This window comes from Neomonachus schauinslandi, chromosome 11 (genome assembly GCF_002201575.2).
Source record: "Neomonachus schauinslandi chromosome 11, ASM220157v2, whole genome shotgun sequence".
NCBI lineage: Eukaryota > Metazoa > Chordata > Mammalia > Carnivora > Phocidae > Neomonachus > Neomonachus schauinslandi.
Genome location: NC_058413.1, coordinates 9,982,288 through 10,008,870, shown reverse-complemented (window position 1 = coordinate 10,008,870; position 26,583 = coordinate 9,982,288). Strand labels below are relative to the sequence as shown.

Below are 26,583 nucleotides of genomic sequence, written 5' to 3'. Positions count from 1 at the left end.
GGGGGGGGGTGTGTGGACAGGAGCCAGGGCAGGACTTGACTCAGGGCTGGGGAGGGGCAGGGTGAAGTTAAGGCGGCAACGACAGGAAACCCAGGCAGAGTCCAGGAGACACTGGGCAGCTCAAAGGGAACCCAATACCACCAGCCTGCTTCTCAGGGAAGGGGTTGGCCAGGCTGATCTGGAAAAAGCCAGCTGGAGATTAAGGAAGTTATTAATGTTTGGAAATGGGATCTGGGCTGTCAGGGTATCACATCACTGCTGCTGAGGGGACAGGCAGGCAAGGAGAGCCCAGGAACTCTGCAAGGGGCATGTGAAAGCCCCTCCCGGAAAGCACAGAGACAGCCCAGGCAGAAAGCCCCCCAGCTCCTCCGATGTGGGGGGCAGGGGAGGAGTTGTGGGAAGGTTGGGGGGCTGGGCAGCTCAGGGGAGAAAGTCGCAGGGGATAGACCAACCAACTGTGGCTGGGACCCCTGGGGAAGTTTCTGGCTGGAGGCTGGGAGGAGGGGCTGGGGCCAGGGGCCGTGCCTCCCGCACTGGTGGGGGGAGGGGGGTCCCCTGCCTGCTACAAAAGCTGTCATCTGTGAACACTGGTCCCCAAGTGAGTGGGGTGGGGGGAGGCTCTCACCACAACACACACACACACACACACACACTGCAGCACTTACCAGGAGAGGCCAGGACAGTGGGGATGAAGCAAGTGTCAGCTCACTGGGGTGGAGATCTGATGAGATGAAGCACATCCCACCATGCAGGGGTGAACAGACACACACGCACTGCACCAATACCCTCAGAGTTGGCACACTCAGCACACAGACCCCCACTCAAGGTCACCAGCAGCGCCTGCTCATACACCTTCCTCGGCCTTCAAATGCGGACTTGAATACAGACAGCTGAACAGACCCTGCAACTAGACGCACAGGGCTACGGTGCGTGTGTGCTCAGCCCCTCCCACGGCCTCTGAGGACACTCGCACACACAGGCACGTGGCCAAGCCCCCTCCTCCACCTCCTCTGAAATTCCGAGACAAACGCAGACACCGGGGATCCAGGAACAATGCAGGGCGGCCAGCCCGGCTCCACGCACCTGCACGCCCAGAGCGGGGCCCAGGTTACCCATGCACTCACACTCGGGGCACATGGGGCCGAGTTGGCCTTCTCCATGGCTCCTCCCCAGGGGAAGAAGCTCCCTGAAGCTGAATGTCCCAGGATGGAGAGCCATGTTCTCCATTCGTGAGTCTGCCTCTCCTGAAGGAGACATGCTGGGTTATCTGCCCCTTCTCTTCCATAGGATTGCAGCTTGAAGCCCCCAGCTACATGGTGCGCACGACCATGACCCTCCCCCCTCGTCCTTAAGGCCCCTCTGTGTCAGGGCAGGGAGAGAATGGGGGTTCCAGATGTGCCACCTGGCCCCCACTCCCACCGTTCTCAATCTAGGGGTTGGAGGTGTCTGTCAGGGACGCTTCTTCACCTAATCCCAGGAAAGGCCCAACATCTGGGACACCTCTGGGTCCACCTCTGGGGGTGCCCCACTGCAGCCCCCAAAGTCCCCACTGCACTTCTGGGCTGGGGCAGCAGGACTGGGGGTGGGGAATGGGGAGAAACGGGGTGGTGGTCTAGCCTTGCAGCCGGCCCCTCAGCCCCTCTCGGGGAGCTGCGGGCTGCGGGCGGGGTAGACCCCTCAGCCCGGCTTCCCCTCCCGGGCCTTCGGGTGATGAATGTCCCTCCTGATGGTCTCGTTACTTATTGATGGCCTAATCCTGCTCGTTAATTCCCCAGCCCTCGTTAAAAATGAAAAGAAGCCGTTTGTGCTTGTACAAACCCCAAGAACCAGGATGGATGTGCGGGCGCTGGGGGGGGTGGGGCGGGGCGGGCGGCGCCTCCTCATTGGCCAGGAGACCCGGCTCGGCCACGCCCAGCCCTGGGTTGGGGTGGGGCGCCAGGCACCGGGGTGGGAGGCGGCCGCCGCGATTCTCAGGCTGCGCTTGCGGTTCTTCCTGCGGGAGGTGGGGCGTGTGCGCGTGTAGTTGCGAGCGCGCGAATGCCCGTGAGGCTCACGTCTGTCCTCAAATGTGTCCCTAGGTGTATGGTTCTGGGGGTACACACGACATACGGGGCCAACACCCAGGCAAACGCAGTGCGTGCGTGCGTGCGTGCGTGTGTAATTCCTACGGAAATGGGCCTGACTACGTGAGCAGGTGGGTCATCTGCGCGCGCCCTTGAGAGGGTTCGGGAGCCAGTAATTGTGGGGGGCGGGGCGCAGGGCCAGGCCCCGCCCCCGGGGCCCTCAGGAGCCTCACCAGTTTGCGCTGACACCAGTGGCAGAGGCCGCAGAGGACGAGAGTGATGCTAAGGCTGACGGTGATAATGGCAGAGACCAGCAGGACATCGCGGGTGGGCGCCCCTGGGGAGGACACACACAGGTCAGACCCTCATTGGCCAGGGCCGGCCACCCTCCCTCAGCCCAGAGACCCCCCCCCCACCAGCAGTTACCTTACCCTACCACCTGGCCCCCCACACTGGGAGTTCTGAGCCACAAGTTCCTCTCCCAGCTAGGCTTGCTGGCTGACCTTGGGAAGTTCCTTCCTTTCTCTGTGACTCAGTTTCCTCATCTGTAAAATGGGGGCACTGTGCAGGTTGAAGTTCCTCCCACACCCTCCCTGCATGGGCTCTGTGTGAGCCCAGAGGATCCACACCATTGCCCAAACTTGACACCTCAAAGGGAGAGGCCAAGTGTACCCTCTGCCCAGCCAGGCCTCAGTGGACACTTTTACTTCCCCTAAAAAAGCCACTTCCTCAGCACACCCTTCCTGCCCAGCACCCTTCCATCTCCTCCAATACTCTGAGCCACAACTCCAGCCCCATTTGCCCAAAGGGCACCATATCTGAGGACATTTGCCCCATGGGCACTAACAGACCCTCAGAAGTGTCTGGCCCAAACTCAGCGGCAACATGTGTAATCCAAAAGGGAATTTCTGTAACCCTCTGACCAGCCCTCACCCCCTTCAGCTCAGCTTTCCTTGGGCTGGAAGCCCACCCAAGTGGCCTCTGTACACCCTGCCCTCCCAACCCTTAGCCTCCTGAGCTTGCCCCGTCAGCTGTAGCCCGGGCGAGAGGGGGCACCAGCAGCTACTGTTCCAAGAGCTCAGGGGTCTTATACTTCAGGAGTGGCAATGTTGACAAACCTGCCCCGGGACAAAAGCCCCAGGTTTCTGTGCAGATCCTACCACTTGCTTGCTGTGGCTTTGGACGAGTCACAGAACCACTCAGTTTTCTCCTGTAAATGCGGATTAAACCTCCTCCCTGCCTTCTCACAGGTGGTTGCAAACATGAGCCCAAACCAAATGCAAGGCAGGCAAAATTTCACCAGAAATTCTCGTGTGGGGGAGTGAGTCGAAAGAGAGCAGCATAGATCACACGTGCACTGTAAATATGTATGCACTAGGATGCGTCCTAAAGGCAAGTAGACGCTGTTTATTTACAGAGGAGACTGCGTGTGCTTTTCGGTGCCAGTGAGGGTGGTAATTAAGAGTTGACGATATCTGTCTGGTCCCGGTTCCTGCGGTTTTAGCTTCTGGGCTCCCAGTATCTCTTGTTTGGTTGTGGGGCCTCGTGGAGAAGGGCCCAGCAGTTAGCCCAGCTCTCGGGGCCCTTGGGGCTCCCTCCTACCGCCATTCTAGTGTTCTGGGCAGCCGGTTCACCACCTGCTCTCCCTAGAGTCCTGCTTGGGCCCCACCTCTCCCTTCCCAGCTTCCTGAGCCTCCCAGCTGTGGGAAAAGGCCACCTTCGCCTGGTCCCCACCAGTCTACCTGCCAGGCCAACTAAGCTTCCTCCTGTCCTGAGTCTGTAGCCTCCCCCTGCCCCTGCCCCCGCCCAGCCTTGCACCCAGTTCACTGTCACCCTCAGGGCCCTCAGCACCCAGGAGCTCTGACCTGGACAACTAGCAGACACCAAGGACCTGGTCCTGCCCTTCCCTTCCTGGGGTGGAGGAACACAGCTCTGCAAGACTGGAAAGGCCACATCTGCCAAATGGGAGGCCTCCATCTTTAACCTCCAGGCTTCTGAGGGAAGGGGGCAAGACAACTGGGGAGAGTGAAGGCCATAACACCACAGGTCACGCCCCCAGCGCCCCAAGACTCAAGCCTGTGGCAAAGAGAGGGGCAAATGTACCTCCCAGGAAGGGGACCTGCACTTTTTCCAGCTGTCTCCACAGGAACTGCCCCTGCCCCACTGGAAGAGTCTGGGAGGGGGGTGCTATGTGGGCTGGAAAAGCAGGTGACCTCACACTTTCCTCTGTTGAACTCACTTTTAAATAAAATAAATTCCATTTTTGGTCTGAGCTTTCTTCAACCACTATCTGTTAAGAATCTAGCATGAGGCACATGCGACAGGCAAGAGGCAAGATTTCAGCTAATTATTTCTTAGCATGTCAGGTGCCCCAGAGCCAGTGAGTGGCAGAACACCCAGCCCGGGGCTCCAGACTCCAAAATATCCGAGAAAAGACCAAAGTGTGAGTGCAGTTTCTGCCTCTTCATAGCTGAGTGGCCTTGGACAAGTGTCTTAACCACTCAGTGTCTTCCAGTGGAGACAAGAGTAGCACCCCCGTCCATGGGGTTACTGTTAGCACTCAATAGTTACGTATTATGATTAAAGTTAGTGGTGTTAGTTTTCCCCCGACCATACACAGAGGGCTCTGGGAGCACAAATGAAGAAATGACTGCTGGACTAAAGGGCTATCTGGGAAGGCTTCCCTGAGGAGGTGGTACTTGGTGTGGTCTGGGGATGGCTATGAGGTGAGGGCACAGGGAAAAGCAAGAGCAAAGGCAAGAAGTGGCAGGGGGGGCAGGCATGTTGTTTGAGGAGCTGGTCTAGGTTAGTGGGTGTGAAGTGGAAGGGGACAGGCTGGGAACGGAGTGGGGCCTGATGGGGAAGGGTCTTGTCTATCAGGCTGAGGGGCCTGCTGCATTCTGCAGGACATGGGAGCCATGGAAGGTTTTTGAGTGGGGGAGGAGCAGGACCAGAAGGGGCATTAGCAAGCTCTTGGTCTGGTAGATGTGGTGCTGTGGTAGGAGGCGATGCTCCAGCTGGGTTCTTCTGCCCCCCCCCCCACGCTCTCCACCCACCTCCCCCTCCACATCTTGGCCATGGGGCGATTCTCCAAGGGGTCTACCTCCTCTCTTTGCCAAAAAAGTCCTTCTCAAAACTGCTCCTCAACCCCTGCTGTAGGTAGAGGGCCCCTGAGGACAGAGCCTGTCAATCCCAGAAGCCAGTGGGCATGCTAAGAAGAGCCCCCAGAGATCCAGGGAATGCCCGTTTGAAACAAGTAGCATGCTGAGGGCAGGCAGAATGAGCACTGGGCTCGGAGTCTAGGAAAACTGGTGGAGGCCCTGTTCTGGCCACTAACCAGCTATGTGGCCATGAGCAAGGCGCTCAGCCTCTTGCATGTCAGCGCCTTCATCTGTGGAAGAGCTGACCCTTCCTCTGATGATAAGCCAGGTGTTCCAGATGCTTCCCACGAGCTAACAACTCAGTCCTCACAACAGCAACTGAAGTAAGCATTACGATTGTCCCCATTTTGCAGATGGGGAAACGGAGATGCAAAGGTGGTCAAGAACCTTGTCCAAGGTCGTTCCGGTAGTAGGTAGTGGAGAAAGGGTTCTAACCTAGGCAGTCTGGCTCAAAGTCAGCTCTCTTTGCTTTGTGTGCTCTCTGGAACTGTTAGGGATCCTAGGGATGTCTCAGGGGCCACAGAGGTGGATGCCGAGTAGATGAGGCTGGGGTCCCTCAAGCCCTCTTCCAAAAAGCAAGAGCATTTCCCTCTTTCACATCTTGGGCTTTCGTAGAAAGTTCCATTTGAAGGAAGAGCTGTGTTGCTAAGGCAAGTTGCCCCCCTAGATTGGGACCCCCAGGATCTGCTGCTGTCAGCTCACAGGCATGGAGCCCAACCCCTCCCTGCCAGGCCCTGGCTGTCCACTCACAGTCCTTGAAGCCGGGGTAAAACAAAGGGTTGTCACTGCAAATTGCATTGATGTGGTGACCGAAAGTGACACGGTGTCCTCAGCCGGCAAGGGCTGTTGCCATCAAGGGGGTGCAGGCGTGTGTCCTTGCCTGCCAGCCAGAGTGACCCCATTCCCAGAGCACAGATCACTATGTTTGGGGCTGGAAGGGACCTCTGCCGTCATGGAGTCTGGCCCCAGCGATGCACGAACCCTCTGGTCAGCCCTGTCTGTGACAAGTCGCAGGAGACAGGCCCTCCACCAACAGGCATGGTTAGGGAGGGCTGCTGTGCCCCGTGCTGAGCGGAGTCTGTCTCCCTAGAACTCCTCCCCACCCCCGTCCCCCCTTGGCTCCCAAGCTGGCCCTCCGGAGCTGCTGGGAACACGTTGGCTTCCTCTGCCACATGACAGGCCTCTAAATCCTTGCCGACAGCTCTCATGTCCCCTTCTAGTCTTCTCCAGGCATAGACGCCCTGGCCCTTCTAACCCTTCCTCCAATGACATACATGGTTTCAAGTCCTCTTAGCGTCAGCATATTAACATTGGGGGAAAGAAAATATCATAGCCCTCGTCAGCCTTTGACAGGGCCGGGTTCCACAACCTATCCTTGGGCAGAGGAGACATCCCGGGTCCCCGGGGTGAGACACAGACAAGGGCAGACAGATGACACCGGGGGCCCTGGGTGGCAGGGGGAGGCAGGAGCGGGGAGAGCCAGGCCTCGTGGGTCCGATCCAGGGGTGTCCTAGGAGTGAGGCGCAAGCTCGGGCACGTGGCTGTCCCTCTGCCCAGGCCTGTGGCGGGGAAGTTCGGCTGACCCGAGCTCCAGATGAATGCTGATCCGGTGGGGGTCCTGTGCTCCTGACCGTGCCACCAGTCAAGCAGCTCTCGGGGTAAAGCCTGTGTGTTCGAGGAGGCAGCCACTTCGGAGGGTGGACGACATGCTCAAGCTCATGCCGTCTTCCCCTCTAGAATGTCCACTCCTTGAGGGCAGGACTTACTCTCTGTTCACCACTGTCTTCCCAGGACCAAGGAGGGAGCGGGGCATACAGCAGGTGCTTGACAAAAGCTTGCTGAAAGAATGAGTGAGCAGGAACCTCAGGCCTCTAAGAATAATGATAATAATAGAGGCTACCATTTATTAAGCACCTACTGTGTACCAGACTCCAGGGTCCATGAAGGCAAGGGCTGTATCTGCTTTGCTCATTCTGGATATTCTGCGACAGGCTGACATATGGGAGGTGCTCAGTAAATGTTAAATGTTCAGTGCTTGCATGTTATCCCGCTTGTCATCCAAACATGATGGGAGGGAAGAGATGGGAGAGGCTGCAGGGACAGAGTTTGAGCCTCTCTTTTATTTATACACACACACACACACACACACCCCAGGACCCCTTTCAATCTTTCCCCATGCCATCTTTGCCTGACAATTCCTGATTTTTCTAGACCCCCATAAAAAGCACCTCCTCCAGGAAGCCTTCCATAAGATCCCCCGGTGGGAATGAATTTCTCCTGCCTCGGAGCTCCCATCACACTGTGCCTGCACCCTTCTTTTAGGTTGCAGTGATTAAGTACCAGGACTCTGGAACCGGACTCTCTGGGTTCAAATTCTGGCTCTTACTCTTCCAAGACATGTGACCTAAGCTTTGCGTGCCTTTGTGTCCCCATCTGTAAATGGGGGCTAATAATAGTACAGGTCTCATAGGACAATTGTGAAGTTTAAAGGAATTAGCACATATAATGCACTTAGCACAGTGCCTGACACAAAGCAAGAAGGCAATAAATGCCAGCTATTATCATAGTATCACCACGTCCGCCCAGTATTAGAGACATCTGGGGCACGGAGCTGGCGCTCAATGAGTGTTGAATAAAATACTGAACCAGATACACATCTAGTTCTTCCCCACCAGACAGCAGAGGCGAGGGGTCCTGTCTTACCCAATTCTGTGCACCCGGATCCCTGCCCCGGGGCTTGACCAAGACCAAGAGCATCAGTGAATGCCTGCGGCAAGGAGTGGGGAGGGCTGGGGCAAGGAGGCGTGGGGGTCCTGGCTTTGCCAGGCTGGGCTTCAGGTGTGGACCGCAGACCTGAGCCCGTCCCTTGCCAGGCTCTGCCCCCACTCCCAACTCCTTCTCATCTCCTCAGCAAGCTATAATTTATGGATGAACAGAATCAAACAGGACGGCTGGCTGCTGGGATGCCCTGGGGAGCTGCCGGAGAGGGAATGGACTTCTGAGGGCATGCTCACCAGCTGCCCGGGGAGGGCGGGGAGGGGGGAGAACAGCAGGGGAGCCAGAGGGGGAGGAGGTCACACACAGGTCACAGACATGGACACCCATGGCTCGTACAACACACGTGCACACACCACAGAGGCTCACTCTTGGCACAGACAACCATGCGGCCCACACCGCACGCATGTGCATGCAGGTACGCGCACGCTCACACACACACACACACACACAGCCCCAGAGACCCACCCCCTGCACAGACACCCACGCTCATTCACACACAGGCATAAACACACTATGCACAGATACCCATGTACACACAAATACACACACGCGCGCAAGCCACGGAGACTCATGCCGTGCACGGACACTGTGCTCACACTCATACACACAAGTACACACACGCCCATGGCCACGGCCATGAGTAGACGCCCAGCCCACTCCGCCATCCACGAGGTCTAGATGTTCATGAACGCACATCTTCTGGCCTGGAATCCTTGCCCAGGCCCGTTACTCCTCTACTCAAATTCTGTCTGTCCTTCTGAGACAGAGCAGTGGGACAGGAACTAGACCTGGGGGCAGATGGCCTGGATACCAGTCACATCTCTGCCCCTGGCCAGTGACCGCAGCCCCTAACGTCCCCTGCTGGGGTTCTGTCAAGATAAAATAATAGCTCCCATTAACTGAGCACTCCCCTTTTGTGGCAGACGCTGTGCCAGGAAGTTTATATGTGATCTCTACAACCAGGTACCAGGATCATCCCCATTTCACAGAGGCAGAGACAGGCATGGAGGGTTAAGGACGCGAGCCTACCCTTTACCGCAGCTCCAGCTGCCTCCCTCCGAGCTGAAGAACGGACCAGCGCTCCACGTTGGGCTCCACTGCATGACCCAGCCTCGCCTCACTTTCCTCCCGCCTTCAAGACGCCTAACCTCTTCCTCATTTCGGCACAAGCTCTTCCCTCTGCCTGGAATGCCTTCCTTCTATCTTCTACTGTTATTATCCCGAGACACGAGATGGTCTTCATTCCCTCCCACATTCCTTTCTGCTTCCCCCGTAACTATGGCAATTCATCATTGTGGGTTAATAATTAGCACTTTCTATCTTTCCCCCACTGGGAACCCCTGGAGGGCCGAGACCCCAGACCACTCATCTCTGTAGGCCAGGTCTGGTACCTAGGAGAAGCTGGGTAAGTAAGTGCTAAGCAGATGCATGAAGTTATTCAAGGCCCCCAGGCAAGCCTGCCTCTTCCAGGAAGCCCTTCCTGATGACAAGTGCTCACAGCAGTCTCTTCATTCTCCAAGCTTGAATTAACTGACCTTCTGTCCAGCGTCCTTTTCTTGGGGGTAGGCCTTTCCCCCAAGCAGAGCCAATGGGGTACAATCATGTCTTCCCATCGCTTGGGCTCTCCCACAGCCCACAACCCACAGCCCAGGATACGAGACAGAGAAGCTGCTGGACATGCTGGAAATCTGTGCACACACACTCTTTCCTCCAGACTTTGCTTGCTCTTGCACTCTCAGCTGGTGACACGCACACTGTCCATATCCAGGCCTTCCAAAGTTGTCCCATCACCCCCATGCCCTCCCAACCTAGACTGCTTCTGTCTTTCGGGATCCCCAGATCCCAGGCCCTTGCTCTCCTTACCAAATACCTCTCATCATAGTAACTAAGGTACGCTCAACACTGAATCATATTTACAGTCTTTAGCACCCCTCTAGAGGTAAATACGCTCATGCTCATTTTACAAAGAAAGACACTGAGGCTCAGAAGGGTTAAATACTTGCCCATGAGTAGAAGAGAGGTAAAGCCAGGATTGCACCTGGAGTCTGTAAACCTCAAACCTTACAGTTCTCTCTCTCTTGTTCTATCCAAGAGGAGCTTGAACCAAGTCACTCTGAGGACAGCCAAGAGAAGAAACGGAGGGAACACAAAATAAAAGGCAGTCAGGGAGAGGAATTTCCCCCCAAATTTTACCAACTAGAGCCATGCCCTTGTTACTCCAAAGCTGCAGACTCCTCACACACACCCTTCCCAGGGATCCTTCCTCCTTCCACTGGCCCAGCCCTCAGCCTTGGTAAAGCACCCTCGTTAGAGAGAGGCTCAGTCCACCTAAAGGTCCCCGAACAGGCTGGGGGGTTGGGCCCCTGGGCTTAGACAAGGGTGAGCAGGAAACAGAGATGGGTAGGGTAGTCCAGGATTTGCCCAGGGCCCTGTCTCTGATACCACCTAGGGCACAACCACTATTCTGGAGATAAAGCAGAGTGATGTTGGGGGTGGTTGGGGCTACGTCTGCCAGTGCCTTCCTATCCTAATCCTGCCTCCTCCCACCTGATTCTGTACTACTTACGACACATCATGCCCCAGCACCTCCCCGCTATCCTTTGGTGGCTGCATGATGACGTTCAAGGTGGAAAGCAGTGAAAGCTAGAGTCACAGGTTTCCAAAGGAAGCACCTCCCCCCCCACGTGCATGCTGAGCAGATGGAAACGGGGGAAGGTGGGAGGGCATTTACAAATGCAGAGCCTACCAGTCCTAGGACTATTTGGGCATGGGAAGGGGGGACATTTTTGGTACCTATCCCACCTTCCTTCCTCCTCCTGACCCAACACACACACAAAGCCAGAAAAAGGCCGACCTGGGGAGAAAGCAACAGAAAATCAATGAGCAAAACTCCGAACACTACACAGCCAGGCAAAGCTCTGGGCCTCCTGTCATGCTGAATTTTCTGCCCTCTCTCTACTCTAAAACTCCCCCTCCAATCTACCCACCTTGGGAAAAAGAAAATAAGATGGGCAGGTAGGAGGAAAAGGAGGGGAAAGAGAGCCTGGCATTCATTTCCCAGGAAAGCTGGGCCTCTACCCTACCCCTGTGCCCCCTGGACAGTCTCCCTGAGTGTCCTTCAGAAAGCCAAGGAGACACCCACAACCCCTCAGGCTTCAGCCAGGGTGGGCGCAAGGCTGGTGAAAGAGGGGGCCCAAGGGGAATTGTTTTGGAAAGTTACAAGTAGCTGAAAATAGGGGCTTAGCCCAAGCAAGCCTCTTCAACCTTGACTGTAATAAAAACAGATAATGTGTGAGTGAGCTAAGGAGAGAGTGCTGGCTGGATGCAGACGGTTTAGAATTCAGAGGCGATGCCAAGTGAGTAAACAGCGAATGAAGGATTGTCCGGATGGGCCAGGAGCCGTTCCAGCAAGAAATTGGACGGGGACATGTCAGGATCCACCAGCACTTTGACTCCTCATCGGGGGAGCAGGGCCCGGGTGAGCTACGAAGACCTCATCCACGCATTCTCTCTGCCTTCTCTACCTTGGCTCTCTCTTCCAGCAGAGAGCATGGCCTTGGTAAATATGGCTCATGTTTGTTCAGCGCCAAAAAGTTTACAAAGTACTCCAGAGTTTACCTAGGGTTTCATATCTCTTGCCATATTTAATGGCGATGGGCTATCTTCGGCCTGGTGACCCCTCCCTCACCACAGCCACCCCCACTTCCCACAATTCCTGGCTTAGGGAAGCCTGGTACATCTGACTTCAGTCTTCAGCTTCAAAAGATGGTGGGGGGGGGGGGGAGGCGGTGAGACCATCTGTAGACTCCAGAGAGCTGCTAAGTCTGGAGGTCATGAGGGTCAAAGCCATTCAAGACAACAGAACCAGGTGCCAGCTCTGAGTTAGCTGGGAATCAGCCACCCTCCCCAATCACCCTGATCCCAAAGCCGATGAGCCACCTGGGCACCCCTGAAAATGATCATGTCCATCAGAACAGCAAGTGCCCAGGAAAGGAGGAGCCCAGGTGGAGGGCTTCTCCACCAGGAGTGTGGAGCAGGGGCAGGATCAGGGATGTGTGATGATTAAGTGCAGGCCTTGACCACTAGTTACTCCTATGAATAATGCATTGTTGTGCCTTGGCCTAAGTCAGCATCTTATTGTTATTAATAATACATGGCTGTAAAGAAGCTGAAGTTGGAATGGTGCGCTCTATTTTATTCGAGGATCTCAGAGCACTTAAGAGTTCCTCATGCTGATGACTCAACTCTAGCTCCCCAAGTCACAGGTTTCCTTACAGGACCCAGTCAGCACCTGTCCTGCCCCGACACCCTCCCACCTGGTGCTTGGAGCCATGAAAAAGCCTCAGGGGCTAGGAATCTTCCATCCTGAGATTCAGATTCTTGATTGGGTTTTGGCGGGGGAAAGGATACACTTAATCTTTGCCAGCTCAAGGGCTCTCAGGGATAGACTAGAATGTGAAGCTCCTCCCAGGGATGTTTAGAAAGGAGGGAGAGAACTAGTGGAAATCCAGGTGGGGAGAAATGGTTGGAGACCACTGGGGATCTGAATCCAGGTCTGCCACCCACTGTGTCGCTGTGAGTGTGTGGCCTCAGGCAACTAACTCAACTCTGGTCCTAAGTGTCCTCGTTAGAACATGGGACTGAGATTCCGTCTGGGAGGTGCCATTCTACCATATTCTGAGGTATCATTTGCACCACAAATACTAGGAGGGAGCTCTGAGAGCGCCGCCCTGGGATCTGTCCATGGTTCTGAAACAGGTGACGGTCGCGGTACCCCTGTCCTTGGTGCTGAAATCGTTTGAGTCCCGGGACTGCTCCCTCCTCCAGGCCGCTCTGCATTGCCCCTAACGAGCAGGATCCCAAGGACTGGAGCTGTTTTTAGGACTGTTTTTAGGACCACTTTCCTCTACCAATTCCTCCCTGATCAGCCACGAGCTGAAGCCAGGGCGGCGACGAGGCAACTTCGAGAGCTCCCTTCCCCCAGTGAGGTCCTCAGATGCTGAGGACCCAGTCAGCACTCCGACTCAGAACCAAAAAAGCCTCCCCGCTAATGTAAATGCCGCCTCCCATTTCCTCAAGTGGAGCCCGCCGAACTGCCTCCTGGCGGCTGGTGAGGGTACTGCGCTTAGAGCAGAAACACAGAAGGTCCCGAGCGGTGGCTCTGGGAGGGTGGGGAAGGAGTGGCCTACGGTCCGCCGTCACCGCCCCCTCACCCATCCCGGGAAAATATGGCTCTCTGAGCTTGCAGCGCTGCCCAATAACCTGCACGTTCCAAGCAGTTCGACCGCCCGGTGACCGCCTTGAAATACCATGCTGCCTGTTTCACAGCGAAGACTCAACGCAGTGGTCAACCCGGGCCAAGCGAAAAAACTTCTTGCTCCCTCTAACACAACTTTTCCTCCCGCTGTAGGGTGAGCCCTGCCAAAATGAACACAAAGGCTTGTAATAGGCCCTCCCTGAGGACAAAGGCTCCCTACCTCACATCCACCCAGATAAGAAACTTGCCCACAGCCCCTCTCTAGGAAAAAATGGGAGTCAGAGGAGAAAGCCAATTTCTGCCTACTCCTGTTCCCTGCTCCACAGGTTGGGGGTTCTTTGAAAAGCAGATCTGCTTAGTGCTTCTAGGGACTGCTTCATATTAGCCTCACTGGGTGTAGAAATTTCCCTCTTTTCAAAAACAAACATCAAAGCAAATAAAACCACCTGAAGACAACGCCCAAATCACTGCCTCTCTGGATCCAGGTAGGGAGTAAAGATAACAATCTTTACAGTAGATACAAATAATATAACTTATGGAGCACTTACTCTAGGCCAAGAACTGCTAAGAGCTCTGCATTTTCTCATTGAAAACTACAACCCCAACCCCCCCCCCCAGGGGAGGAAGCATGATGGTCAGCATTCTACAGATGAGGAAAGGTGGGTCCAGAGAGGTGAGGTGACTACTCAGGGTGGTGCAGCCGGTGTGTGTTGAGACTGGCTCTGGAAACCACATCTGTCTGCCCTTCATCTTGCAGCTCAGCAGGATCCACCTCCCCATCCTTCCCCATTCTGGAAGCCTCGCTGCTCCACCCCTCCACATCTTCACATCTCATCTGAGAGCACATTGGAGGAGCACAGTAACACCTCACACTCCCACAACACTTCCAGCCTGCAAAGTGATTTCATAGCCATTGTCCGAATCAACCCTCATGATACTGAGGCATTCTTCCGATTTGACAGGAGAAAAACCTAAGGCACAAAGAAATTAAGTGGCTTGCCCCAAGTCACACAGTGAGTAGTGGAACCAAAACTCAGATGAAAGCGGTGGTACTCCCAGCCCAGTGCTCTCTCCGTACTTCCATAAGGTTGGGGTCCTGGGGGTAAGCCAGGGAGGGGGTCCAGCGGCTTCCTAAGACCCTGACCTGGGCTGCTTCACTCCTCCTGGTCCCCAGGGGCCATCAGTTGGCTCAGCTCTACCTTGGAGTCTCAGAGTCTCATTCTAAATGAAAATTTTTTCCAGGCAATTACTTCCTACTAATTAGGAGGCAAGGCTGCCAGTCCCTGGGCCCTGGGCTGACCCCCTTTCTCAATTCACACGGGCGGGGGGTTGTTGAGGTATTGAATAGCAGTGCCAGCCACAGAAACTGCCTGGCTTGGCCCCATCAGCCCCATCATCTGAAGGAGGCAGGGAAACTCTGAGGGCAGGGGAACCGGTGGAGGAGTAAGGAGCACAGAGGAAGTGGAAGAATGGAGGTGGACGGGGGGACACTGGGGTGGGGAGGGACTCTGAAGTGGGAGAGAGCCAGGGGACAAGGAACAAGGGAGCCTAGACATGCCCATGCAGAGTAAGAGAGAGACCTAGGCTCAGGAGCAGCAGGGGGAGCCAGGAAGATCCAGAGAAACAGGGACATTTGTTCCATGTTGTAGAAAGGAAAGAGAAGGAATCTCAGGAAGCAGAGAGACAGAGGAGGGGGAAGAGATGAAGAGATCTCCCATCTGTGGAGGGAGAGGTAGGAAGAAGGCACCCTGGAAAATGGTCAAAATTACTGAAGTGGAAGAGGCAGAGAGAGGGAGATACTGGGAGACTCCCAGAAGGGGAAGGAGAGAGGAAGGACAGGGAGGAAGGAGGAATTGCTGAAGGAAAGCCCTTGGGAGGAGGGGAGGAGAGCGGGGGAGGACGGCTGGAGTGGCAGCTCCCAGGGCCCCAAGAAGGGCTCTCTCTAGTCATCGTCCTTGAGCCTCCCCCAATGTCAGTGCCCAGCCAGTCGGGCCTGCATGCCCTCCTACGCAGCCACAGGTATGGGCCAGCATGATGGCAGGCTACCAGTCGGCTCAGGGCCCAGATGCTCCACTCACCCAGGGCAGCCAGCTGACCTCTCTTCCTGTCAATCTGCCACCCGCCTCCAGTGGGCTGAGCCAGGGACCCTCCGGGGTCACACAGCAACATGACCAGGAGGCTCTGGGACTATGGGGTCCAGCCTCTCTACATGACAGAGGGAGGACCAAGGACCCAAGAGGAAATGGTGCTTGTCCAAGTTCCTATACCGAGTGGGTGATGAGGCCAGATGTAGAGGGTTCAGGGTCAAAGTCCCACTGGTGGGTCCTGTTCCCTCCTGGGCAAAGCCAATAACAGGAGATAAAGACAGGTCTTGGTTGCTAGCAAGTCAGTTCCTGATCAATCTAAGGGAGTAAGGGCAGCCAGGGGCTGAAGGAGAAGCAAAGGAAAAGACTGTTTATGGAGCACTGGGTGGGAGGATTCTGCACGAGCTCTAACTGCAGCTAACATAATTGAGCATTTACTAGGCACAGTGTTCCAGCCACTTCACACACTGCATGCATGATCTCATTTAGTCCTCATGATAACCCTATAAAGTATGTATTACTGGAATTCCATTATAGGGAAGAAACTGAGACTCAGGAAAGTCGAGTCATTGGCCAAGTCCACAGGCTAATTGGTGGCGTGTTTCTAATTCAGGCGACCGACCACTACCCCGGGGACCCATCCACCCGGCGTTATCTGAAGATGCTCAGATCCTCAAGTTCCCATGATCCCAGCCCAGCTCTGGCAGAATCTAGGCCCCAGATGCCAATGGGGTTACAGTCCTGTGTTGCAGGGCCTTCTTGTGGTCCAAAGTGGGGGCAGGATCATCAAGTGCTACATTTGAACAAGCGTCGTCTTAAGGCAGGGGAGCCTGGCTTCTAGTCCTGGCTCTGCCACTAACTTACTGTGTGACTTTGGGCAGGTCATTTGCCCTCTCTGGACTTGGTGCTCCCACCTGTGTCACTGAAGGGGCGAACCAGATGGGAAGAGCTAGCATACCCATGCTGCCAACGTGGCAACAGGCACGGTTCCAGCCAGTTCATATACAGCAAATCCTCAAGTCCTCCCAACAGCGCCCTGAAGTGGGTGCTATCATCACCTCCCCTTTACGGATGGGGAAATGAAGCAATGAAAGTTCAACTTGCCCAAGGTCACACAGCTACTTGATACATGGCAGAACCGGGATTTGAACCCCCTTACTTAAAAAAAAATTTTTTTTTAATTTTTATTTACTTATTTTATTTTTTTTTTTTTTAAAGATTTATTTATTTATTTGAGAGAGCGAGAATGAGAGAGAGAGAGCACATGAGAGGGGGGAGGGTCAGAGGGAGAAGCAGGCTCCCCGCCGAGCAGGGAGCCCGATGCGGGACTCGATCCAGGGACTCCAGGATCATGACCTGAGCCGGAGGCAGTCGCCCAACCAACTGAGCCACCCAGGCGCCCCTATTTACTTATTTTAAATCACCTCTACACCCAACATGGGGCTTGAACTCATGACCCCGAGCTCAAGAGCTGCATGCTCCGCTGACTGAGCCCACCAGGCACCCCAGGAACCCCATTACTTTTCATCCGGAGCCCATGCTCTGGCTGCCGTTCTGCATTATTTCCCTAATGAGTCTCTTAGGTGCAGTCTTCCCCTGCCCTTCTGCACGGTCACACATGCCATCACGTTTCCACACGGGAAGCACACATGACCAGCATGGGTCTGCGTGATACACCTGCTCCTGAGCCTTCACCCAGTTTCTATCTGGAATAGCTACCCTCACTGGGTGCTACATCTCCGCAGGCTTTCTGTTACCCAGAACAGGTCAACTCCAGCAGGTCCACATGCACGCACACGCAGGTCCCCTTTTCTGGGCGCTGGCAGACTCGTGGGGGGCCCTGTGCCAAGCGTTAGCATACAGCCACGTGGCAGTGACGTGGGCCACCACACCCCTTCTCCCCTGCCCCCCCCCCCCAGTGCCTGGGTGGCTCACACATCACACCGCACACCTGTCAGCACCCCCCTCCACGCTGCCTTCCTCACGCCTCTCCCCTCACAGAAGAGAGCACCTTCTCTGGGAAGGAAGCAGGCACACGCCCAGCCTGGCTCCCACGGCCTGAAGATGCCAGCCAACTCAGGGGTGGGGAGGGAGAAAGAGCCCTCGGCCGGAGGCTCTGAAGGGCCTGGGTTCCACGGTTCCTGTCTGACACTAAGCCCTCCCTTGGGTCTGAGGGCCCGAACTCTCGAGACCCAGAAGTGGGGTCAGATGGGGATCGCTGCCCATCACATCTGAGTAGGACCGTGGGGCCGTGAGGGTTTCTCTGGCCAAGTTAGCATTGCACCCCCCCCAGCACCCCATCCTGGTCCCTGCTCTCTCCTCCCCCTGCCCAAGCATCTCAGAGTTCTGGGTATTTTTAGGCCTCAGCTGACAGGCTGTGAAATCGCTTCCTTCGCACCTCCCCAACCAGGCGGGGGCTGGAGAGGGAGGAACGGGGCTGGGGGGGCCACACACAGCCGATTCATCAGGCTCCTCCAGGGCTGGCAGGTGCCAAGCAGGGAGTGAGGGGTTCCTCCCTTTCTCTTCAGAGCCTCCCCCTGACTGAGAGGAACCTTCCACTGAGCCTGCAGAGAGGGAGAGGAGTTAGGGTGGGAAGGAAGCTCCACCCCATTCCAGGGACCTGAGAACAAAGGCTTTAGGGGATGCCTCAAGCACTAAAGGAGGCACTGGGGACACCCTCTGAGTCCAGCTCTGCAGCCAATACCAATTCCCAGCATTCACTTCCAAGTGATGGGCCGAGAGACATGCTGGCTCGGATCCCAGTGGGATTAGGGAGGCACCGAGCAGGAGAGCCTGGTGGTTAAGACCCAGGCTTTGGAGTCAGGCTGCCTTGCAATCTCATGACCCTGTTCTGAGGAGTGACCTGGTGAGACACTCCACCTCTCTGGGCCTCGGTCGGGCTCCTCACCTGTACAACAGTGGGGGCGATCTCTCCCTCGTAGGGCTGCCGTGAAGATGAGAAGAAATGCCGAATGTGAAGGACAAGGTGATCTGTGGACCTGCCAGTCCCTGCTAGGAGATTATCCCCTGCCACCTTCCCTGACCTGCCCGTTCCCTCCCTACTGCTCCTTCTCTGGGCTGCCTTCCTCACCCTGATCCTTGAGGCTGGGACCAACGGTTCAGCCTGGAATTATGCTCTTCAGTGCCCATCTGACCCAAATCCCCAGGGGAACGAATCCCCAGTTCAGGTGGGCGGGCAAGGTAGACCGTCCCAGGCTCCCTGCTTCCTGCGCACATCCACATCACATGTGCACATGGACCCAAATACCAACACGTCTGTGTGCTGCCGGCACCTGGGGGTGAGGGCGTTTGCCCTGGGACGAGCCCCCAGGGAAGTGGGAAGATGTACCCAAGCCCTGCTGGGAATGGGCCCCTGTGCCAGGGGCCGTGGGCATGGAGAGGGAGGGGCCTGCCCAGTTGCCGTGGAGACAGGTTGGCTCTGGTGGGGCTCTGGAGCTCCCGGCTGGCAGCTGGAGCATGAATGTGTGGCTCCCCCGGGGCCTGGCCCTGATACCCATGGTGTGGGGCGGGGTGCAGATCCGATCCCCAGGGGCACGGATTTGTGTCCACTGGGTCCTAGACCTGCCCACCTGGGCGCTGTATCCTTCTCTGGAAGGCTGTCTCTGATACCCCATGTCCCTAGGTAAGCCCCCGGGGTGTGCCCATGCATACCTATCTTCACCTGGTGCCCCCCCGACAGCCCATTACCTGCCACAAGCTTTCCAAGGGCAGGGCCCCCGTCCAGCTGAAAGCTGCAGATGTCCTGGTGTGGTGTCCTGGACTCAGCCCTGTGCAGGGGAGAGACCCAGGAGGGGCTGGGCAAAGGTGGGGACAGATGCATTAACCTGGGACTCCAGCTCCATGTACCTGCCTGCCTCCAGGCTTCCTACCCTCCACACTGCTGCAGAGTTCAAGTTCTTTATAGTATAGAGATGTGCTTGAAAGTCATCCATGGCTCTCCATGGTCCTCATTAAAAAAAAAAAAAAAGAAAGAAAGAAAGAAAAAATCCATTTTTCCTGTTTCTGAATGCCAAGACCTTCATAATCAGGCCCAGCCCACCTTTCCCAAGCCTCACCTCCTGCTACTGCCCCCCAAAGTCCTCTCTTCTAGCCCCATTCAAGCCCCCATGGAACAAGACCCTGCTTCTGGGCCACAGCACATGCTGTCCCCACGGCACCTAATGCCTCACCCCTGCTGGTCATGTGACAAGCTCTTATTCTTCCTTCAAAACCCCAAGGCCCTGGACTCCAAGCTCATGCTCTTGGGTCTGCTGGTGTTTGCTGGAAGCCCCAGCTGACTTCTAACTGCAAGTTCCCCTTTCCCAGGTTGGTTGGAGGATGGAAGAGCTAACGTATGTCATGTGCTTAGAACAGCACCTGGCATGTAGGGATCATTCAACACGTGTTTGCTGTTCCGAAGGTAACCAACTGACACCGCCTCAGGGAAGCCCTCCCTGACTCCTCCTCTACCACGGCTGAAGCAGGCATGTCCTCCTTGGAGCTTCCGGAACCCTCATGCCAGACATCAATCACTTGGTGCAGGATAATGTTGATAACAGCCGTCATTGGCTGAGTGTTTACTATGTGCTGGGCTCTCTGCTAAAGATATTTCCCGCCTCACCTCGCCTCATCCTCCAACCCTGTGAAATAAGAACCATCATCAGACCCATTTAACAGAGAAAGAAACCGAAGCCAGAAGAGAGGAGTCACTTGCTCCAGGGACAGGGCAGCAAGTATCTCTGCCAAGGTTCAAACAGATGGCTAGCTGTTGGACCCCAGAGACCTAGCTAAAAAGCAAGCCACCCCCTGCGGCACATACATGACGTGCTTAGCACATCCCGAGTGCTCCCCAAGCAAGAACCTGCTATTATTATGGTGCTCCTGTTATCAAGGGAGGGAAAAGGGTGGAGCGGGTGACCTGAGAAGGGCCTCCTGAGGCTGGACCCCCTACAGAGCGTGAAACCCCCATTCCTGGAGAAAGGGAGTGAGGGCTGGGAGGGGCCCTCAGGCTGCCAGGGGCAGGACGGTCAGGAGGCACGCAGGGCCTGGCAAACCTGAGGGGTACTGGAGTGAGCAAATGTGCCAGGGGGCTGGAGCGGGCCCAGGCTGAGCAAGGGGGAGAAGGCCTGCCGCGTGCTGGCTGAGCTGGCCACTGACTGCTCTCCGGCCCCGCTGACACCACCCGTGGTAATGAGACGGATTCAATTTGTACCCAGGGCCCCACCGGGAGCAGCTGCCACCGCAGGGTTGAAAGTAATTTAATTGGACACATTAGCCACAGAGTTCTCCTCTCTGCTCCCCTCATGCAGGGCCTCACGCGGGCACCCCTTGTGGCTGCCCACACCCCACACCACCCCAGCCTGGCTGGGGGCAGGGTACACCCTTCACTAACCAGCACCGTGGGCCCCCCACCTACTAGGGCTGACCCGCCCCCCCCACCCCCGCCACCGCCCCGGGCCTGGCAGCCCTGCTCTCTCATTTCAGGGGCTCCTGAGGGCTCTAGAACCAGAGAGCTGGCTGGGCTCTGCAGGAGTCAAGTTCTCCCCTTTCTCGGATGCTAGTAGCAACTGTAGGCGCCCCCTGGGGCTGGGGCTCAGACCTCTGCCTCCTGTCTCCTCCGATGGGCACAACGGGTCTCCCCCTTCCCCCACCCAGCCTGCCGAGAGCCCCCAGCTTCCTGCACTCTGAGAAGGGCATCAAAGGAGCAGGGCCACTACCAAGATGGGGATGGGCGGCCCTCCTGTCGGGGCTCTGGGGGAGGGCTGCGTGCACACGCACAGAATCAGACATAGTACGCACACACAAACACACACACGTGCTGACAGACCCACATGCTGTCTTGGAAATGCCCGGATCTGTACACACCAAAGCTCCCACAGCCTCCCGTCCACACCTGCCGCCCACACAGCCAGGTGAGGCCCTCCCTGCTCCGGGCAGATGGAAGCCTCAGAGGCAGCGGGCCGGCAGGTGGGACGGTGTGGCAGGGGGCAGGCAGGGCCCCTGGGGAGGGCATCGGCCGGAGGGCTGGGGATCGCGCCAGGGGAGGCGGCCTCCCCGCTGCTTCCTGTCACAGCTCCCCGCGCACCTCCCGCACCTAACTGCAAATACACTCATTAGCTGCTGTTTACGGCCGGCACTCGGACGAGCGAGCGAGCGAGCGAGCGGGCACGGCTATGACCGAGTCCAGCCGGCACCCGAACTCGAACTCGCTCACGAGCTTTCCCCCTCGGGCCCCGCCCTCCCTCTGCCCTGGGGCCCGTGGCCCCGAACGTTCAATGACAAGAAGACATCCGTTCCCCAAACACTCCGGCTCCTGATACAAGTCAGCTCCCGGCCCAGCCCCCTGCCCACAGGAGACACACCTCTTCCAACGGGCCCTCCAGGTGGAAGCTACAGAGCCCCCCAGAGCAGGCCCGACGTGCCGGCCCACCTCCCAAACCCACTGGGTCCGGAATTCCAGGCGCAGGCTCTGGGCCCCGTCCAGCCCCTTCCACAGGTCCCAGACTGTCTTCTGCCAACTCCGTTCCAGACCTTGGGGAACGCTGCTGGGTGAGACCAGAGCCCTGCCCTCCAGACGCAAGTTGGACAGGGCCCAGCCAGGCTGCCCCTACTGCCTGGAAGGTCAGGCACTTCCATGTCCACGGAACTGGCACAACCCTCCTGGCACCACCGGCTGGGGTTCCCTTTGCAAGGCAGGCGGGTACCGGGGCTGGGCCTGGCACCGGCTGGCTCCGGCAACTGGCCAGACCAGTGACTGCCACAACAGAGGGAGCCGACCTCACCAGCCTCACGTGCCCCCTGCTGCCCACGGAGCAGGGAGCCGGATCCACGCAGAGCCGCCCATGCCCGCCCTGGGAGCAATGGGGCCTCTGAGGGGACTGTCCTAGCGATGCCCCTTCCAGCCAAGCGTCCCTGGCTCAGGACTCGGCCTCCCGCTGCCCCCCCACGAGGCCCCCCTCACTGCTCCTCTCCCTGCCGTTCACAGCCTGGCTCCCCTGGGGGAAGCAGTTATTGAACACGGTCCATCAGATTCAATAAGGATTCAAAGTCCCTCAGAGAATAGAGGGTGGGCGGGGAGTGGGGGGTGGGAAGAAAGGCGGGGTGCCAGAGGGAAGGAGCCACCCACCCCTCCCCTGCCTTTCCCTCAAGGCCTCCTGCAACAGCTGGGCTGGCGGGGGGGTGGGGGGGTGAGAGGGGGAAGCCCGTCGCTGCTAGGCTATGTTGCCTTCGGGGCCCCTTGGGCAGGGCCCAGCTGCCCAGGGCCTGACACCCACCCATTCCCCCACCTTCCAGCTGTCCCTCACCTGTCACCTGCTGGCTGGCCTGTTCCCACCCCAATCCGGCTCGCTCTAGCCTCTCTTCCCCCACCAGGAGGGGCTTTGAGGCTATCGCCCTCCCCACCGGTTCTCAAGTACCCAGCCCACTGGTCAGGCTGTTCCCACAAAGCCACCACAGAGCATGCGTGACCAAAGGCCTAGGAGGGTCGTGTCTCCACAGTCACATGCAGCTTGGGGGCACTGGCTACCCTGACCCAAGCCCACAGAAGCCATCCCTCTCACCCAGGGTTTCAGACCTGCCCAGCCCCAGCCCCCACCCCTCTTGGCCATGGCCTGTTGAGAGATCGTTGGCTCTTCAGCCCTAGACCTGGATCCAAGCCCGAGATGCAAGGGAGGTCTGGGCCTGTGCAGGTGGGGGTTGGGGGATTGGGGCATAGATGGGGGGGGCGGAGTTTGACAGTGAACCAACGGGTCAGGCAAAGTCAGGCCTCATTGGACCTTCCCACACCCCAGCCCTCGTCTCTAATCCTGGTGGCCCTTTCAGCCATACCCCTTAACTCCTGCCCTACACACCACCCAATGGCCTCTTTTCTTAACTTGTGCCCACCAGGTAGAGGGTTGGCCTGGACAACCTCATGGATCCCTCTGCCTTGAGAGAGGAGATCCACTGTGCCAAGGCCCCCTGCCCCATGCAGTGTGTCCCCTGTGCTCCTGAGATTGACCTTTCTAGAAGAGTTGCTGTAGAGGGCAGAGCCCACTAACAGGTGGGACAGACAAGACTTCAGGCACTGCTACCCCCAGGGACAAGCTCGCAGAGGGCTGGGGGCAAGGCAGGCAGCCTCAGGACCTGACCTCTCTCCCAGCTCTGCTGCACTGGCCCAGACTTTCCCTCTCTGGCCTTCTTCGCTCACTCACTGCAAGGTCACCTCTCCTTCCCTTCCTCCCTCCCTGAAACTGTCTTGCCTGCCCACTGCAACGCTGACCCCTGCAGGCCTGATGAGGCCCTGCCCGGCCTGGGGCCTGGGTCGAAGGGACACAGGGAGGCCTGGCCAGGCCACCTTCAGGATGAACACAGGAGGAGGGTTGAGGGCAGGGAGAGGGCCGCCTGCCTCAGGGAGGAGACAGAGAGGAAGTTGCAGGCATGGCGGCTTGGGGGACTCCGGACAGAGTTTGGAGTAGAAGCCAATAGGGGTGTATGGGAGGGGGGCTGGTCTTCGTTCTTCACTGGGCTCTGGCTTTTTCCCACAGTCCCTTGCTTAAGCTGAGCTAGATCCCAGAAGGGGCTGTGGGCCCAAGTGGGTAGGGAACTGTGGACAGGGTCTCAGCCAGCATGCTGAACCCTGTGGAGACCAGGGTGAGTGGGCTGAGGGAAGGAGTACGTCAGGGACACTCTGGAACCAGCCTGGAACATGGCAGAGCAGGAGAACACAGGAGAGGGAAAACTGTAAAAAACGACTGGGCCACAGGTGTTCCTGGGAGTGGGATAAGGGGATCAGGACAGACAAGGTACTGGCCCCTGGGGGACCAGAAGGAGGGGCCTGAATCACACAGGCATTAATTTGCATATCTCACTCCTACCAGGTGCCAGCCAAACGGGAGGTGGGGGACAGAAATGGGGGGCACATAGCCCTGCCTGGGGGAGCAGAGTCTAGGGGGCCTGAGGGGAGCTGGGGTTGGAAGGAATGCCTAGTCTGGCCTGGAGCTGTAGGGATTCTAGGAGGTGGGCGGGGATGCAGGGGGGCTGGGGTACAGAGGCCAGATTGATGATTCTGGTCCCTCAGAGAGCCCCGGGGGACCCAGGATCAAAAGCAGACTCTGCCCTCTCCAGCCTATTTCTGACCCCATCCAGTCCAGTGGCCACACCAGAGGGAAATGAACCCCAGGCCCAGTCTGTTCTGGGTTGGGTTGGTCAGTGCTGCCCTGCCCCTGCCCCTGGCACTGGTGGGCCCTGCAACCGCAACTGGGCAAGACAGGTTTCCACCCCAGAGGGAGGCCTGTTGGGGGGGGGGGGTGGAGGGTGGAAGAGGGAGATGCCCCGGGGGCTGCCAGGATGCCAGGGGCAGCACTGGGTTGCAGGCCCTTTGCCCAGAAGATGCCCAGCGTGTCAAGTTGGCCTCCATGGAGAGGGCAGAGGTGCTCCGAGGAGCAGTGATGTCATGGTGCCCAGGCGTGGGAGGAAAGAGGAGGGAGGGAGAGGGGATGAGGACACGGACCCAGGCCACTGGGCTAACAGGAAAGGGGAGGCTGCCAGCCTGGCAGGGCAGGGGGAAAGTGAGTGTCCTCACTGCATCTCCCCTTCCAACCTCATACCGGAGAGCTGGCCTCTGAACTAAGCGCTTGGTTTCTGAGACGGTGATCCCGGCCAGAGACTGACTCTGCCCTGGGTCCCAGTGCTGGAAGCTGGCAGCCTCGTGGGGGAAGGTGCCAGGGTTGGCGACCTGGGTTCAGACAGAGGAAGGGAGGGGTCTCCAAAAGCAATGTCCCTTCAGCCATCACCTAGAGGACATTCATGGATGGGCAAGAGGTTCCAGAGAGGGAGACCGAGTCTCTCTCACCCTTATCCCCAAGCGCTGAGTGAGTGCAGTGGCTGGGCACCCAGTAGGTCCTCCTCAGTGGACTCAGAAGGCTGTGACGATTTGATGGGGGTGAGGGTCCGACTCCTCAGGAGGCAGGGACAGGCTGAGGCTGCCCCTAGAGGGAGAACAAATGTGGGGCTGGGACAAGAGTGGACAAAGCTGGTGTCCACTGGACTGCCCTCAAAATCCTCAGGGGCTCAAGGTCCCTTCTGCAGAGGGCCTTAGAGCTGTCCCTTCCCTGAGCACCCCCAACCCTGGGAGGTCAGCAGCAGTAAGCCTGGAGGCTCTTCATTTGGGAGCAAGTTCTCAGGCTGGGGTACCTTGCTTTTAGCATCACAGAGAAAGCCAGAAGCAGAGACCCCGCTGCCAGAGCTGGCAGACTGGGGGGTGCTGGGTCTGGGGTGGGGCACCGCAGGTGGGAGCTGAGACGGCCTGGGCAGGAGCTGCAGGGGACCTGCCTACAGGTGGGCACTGTGTGAGGAGGCGTCAGGAGCCAAGGAGGAAATGGCAGAGCAATTTCCAGAGGAAGGAGGAAAGATTCCTAGCCAGGGCTTGGAGGATAGCAAGCAGACGTGGGCTCCCGGGCCACTCCCCAGCTCCCTCCGGAGAGATGCAAAGGAGCCGGCCCCTCCCCCTCCCTCCCCCGACAGGACTGGAGTGAGTTTGGGGATCTTTGCTTTCCCCCTCCCCAAACCCGGGAGCACATTCCCCTGGCACCCCCCTTCTCACCAATCTCTGCTCTCTTTCCCTTCAGGTACTCCTGTCTCCCCCACCCCCCGACAACACTCCTGCTGTTCCCCACCCTCCCTCTCCGAAGGCCCCCTCCCCTGCTGCTGCACCAGATTCCCACTTGCCCCTTGGCACCCTCTCAATTCACAGTTGGCACCGCCGATGTCACTCTGCTCCCCGGTGCCCACAACCTTGCCCCAAAGCTGCCTGGGATCCTTGCCCTGGGGTCCCCCAGCGCTGGCACCCGTGGGCACCGGTGCTGGGGACCCGGGGGTGCCTCTGAGGGCACTGCCCGGTTCCCGCGGGGACAGTGGCTCCTCGCTCCGCCACACACGTTGTCCTTGGGCTGCTGGGGGTGCGGGGGGGGAGGTCCTTGTGGGGACACTGCGAAGCCGGCGCCGGGCATCAAGCCTGGCAGCGCCCGGACTGCGGGGGCCGGGGTCCGAGCCGCTGACGCTCAAGCCCGCGCCCCCGGGGCGGGGATGACCCGGGGGGGGGGGGGGGGGGGGGGGGGAGTCCGTGCGGCTCCGGCGGACAGCAGCCCCGGGCTGGGGCTCCGAGACGGCGCCTGGCGCTGCCGCCGTCCTGCCTGCCGGTGCGGGGCACCCCAGCCCGCGCGGGGCCGCGCTTACCTGGGCTGGCCGCCTCCGGGTCCCGG

At 57.9% G+C, this 26,583-nt stretch overlaps 1 protein-coding gene across 1 annotated transcript in view; it reads right to left on the bottom strand.

Annotated features, from left to right (window-relative positions):
* Positions 1–26,583, bottom strand: part of SYT7 (synaptotagmin 7) — a 169,085-nt gene that overhangs the window by 32,139 nt on the left and 110,363 nt on the right. Inside the window, exon 2 of the mRNA XM_044919559.1 lies at positions 2,297–2,427. Within this exon, the coding sequence (XP_044775494.1) occupies positions 2,297–2,427 (131 nt within the window). The remainder of the gene's footprint in view (positions 1–2,296; positions 2,428–26,583) is intronic.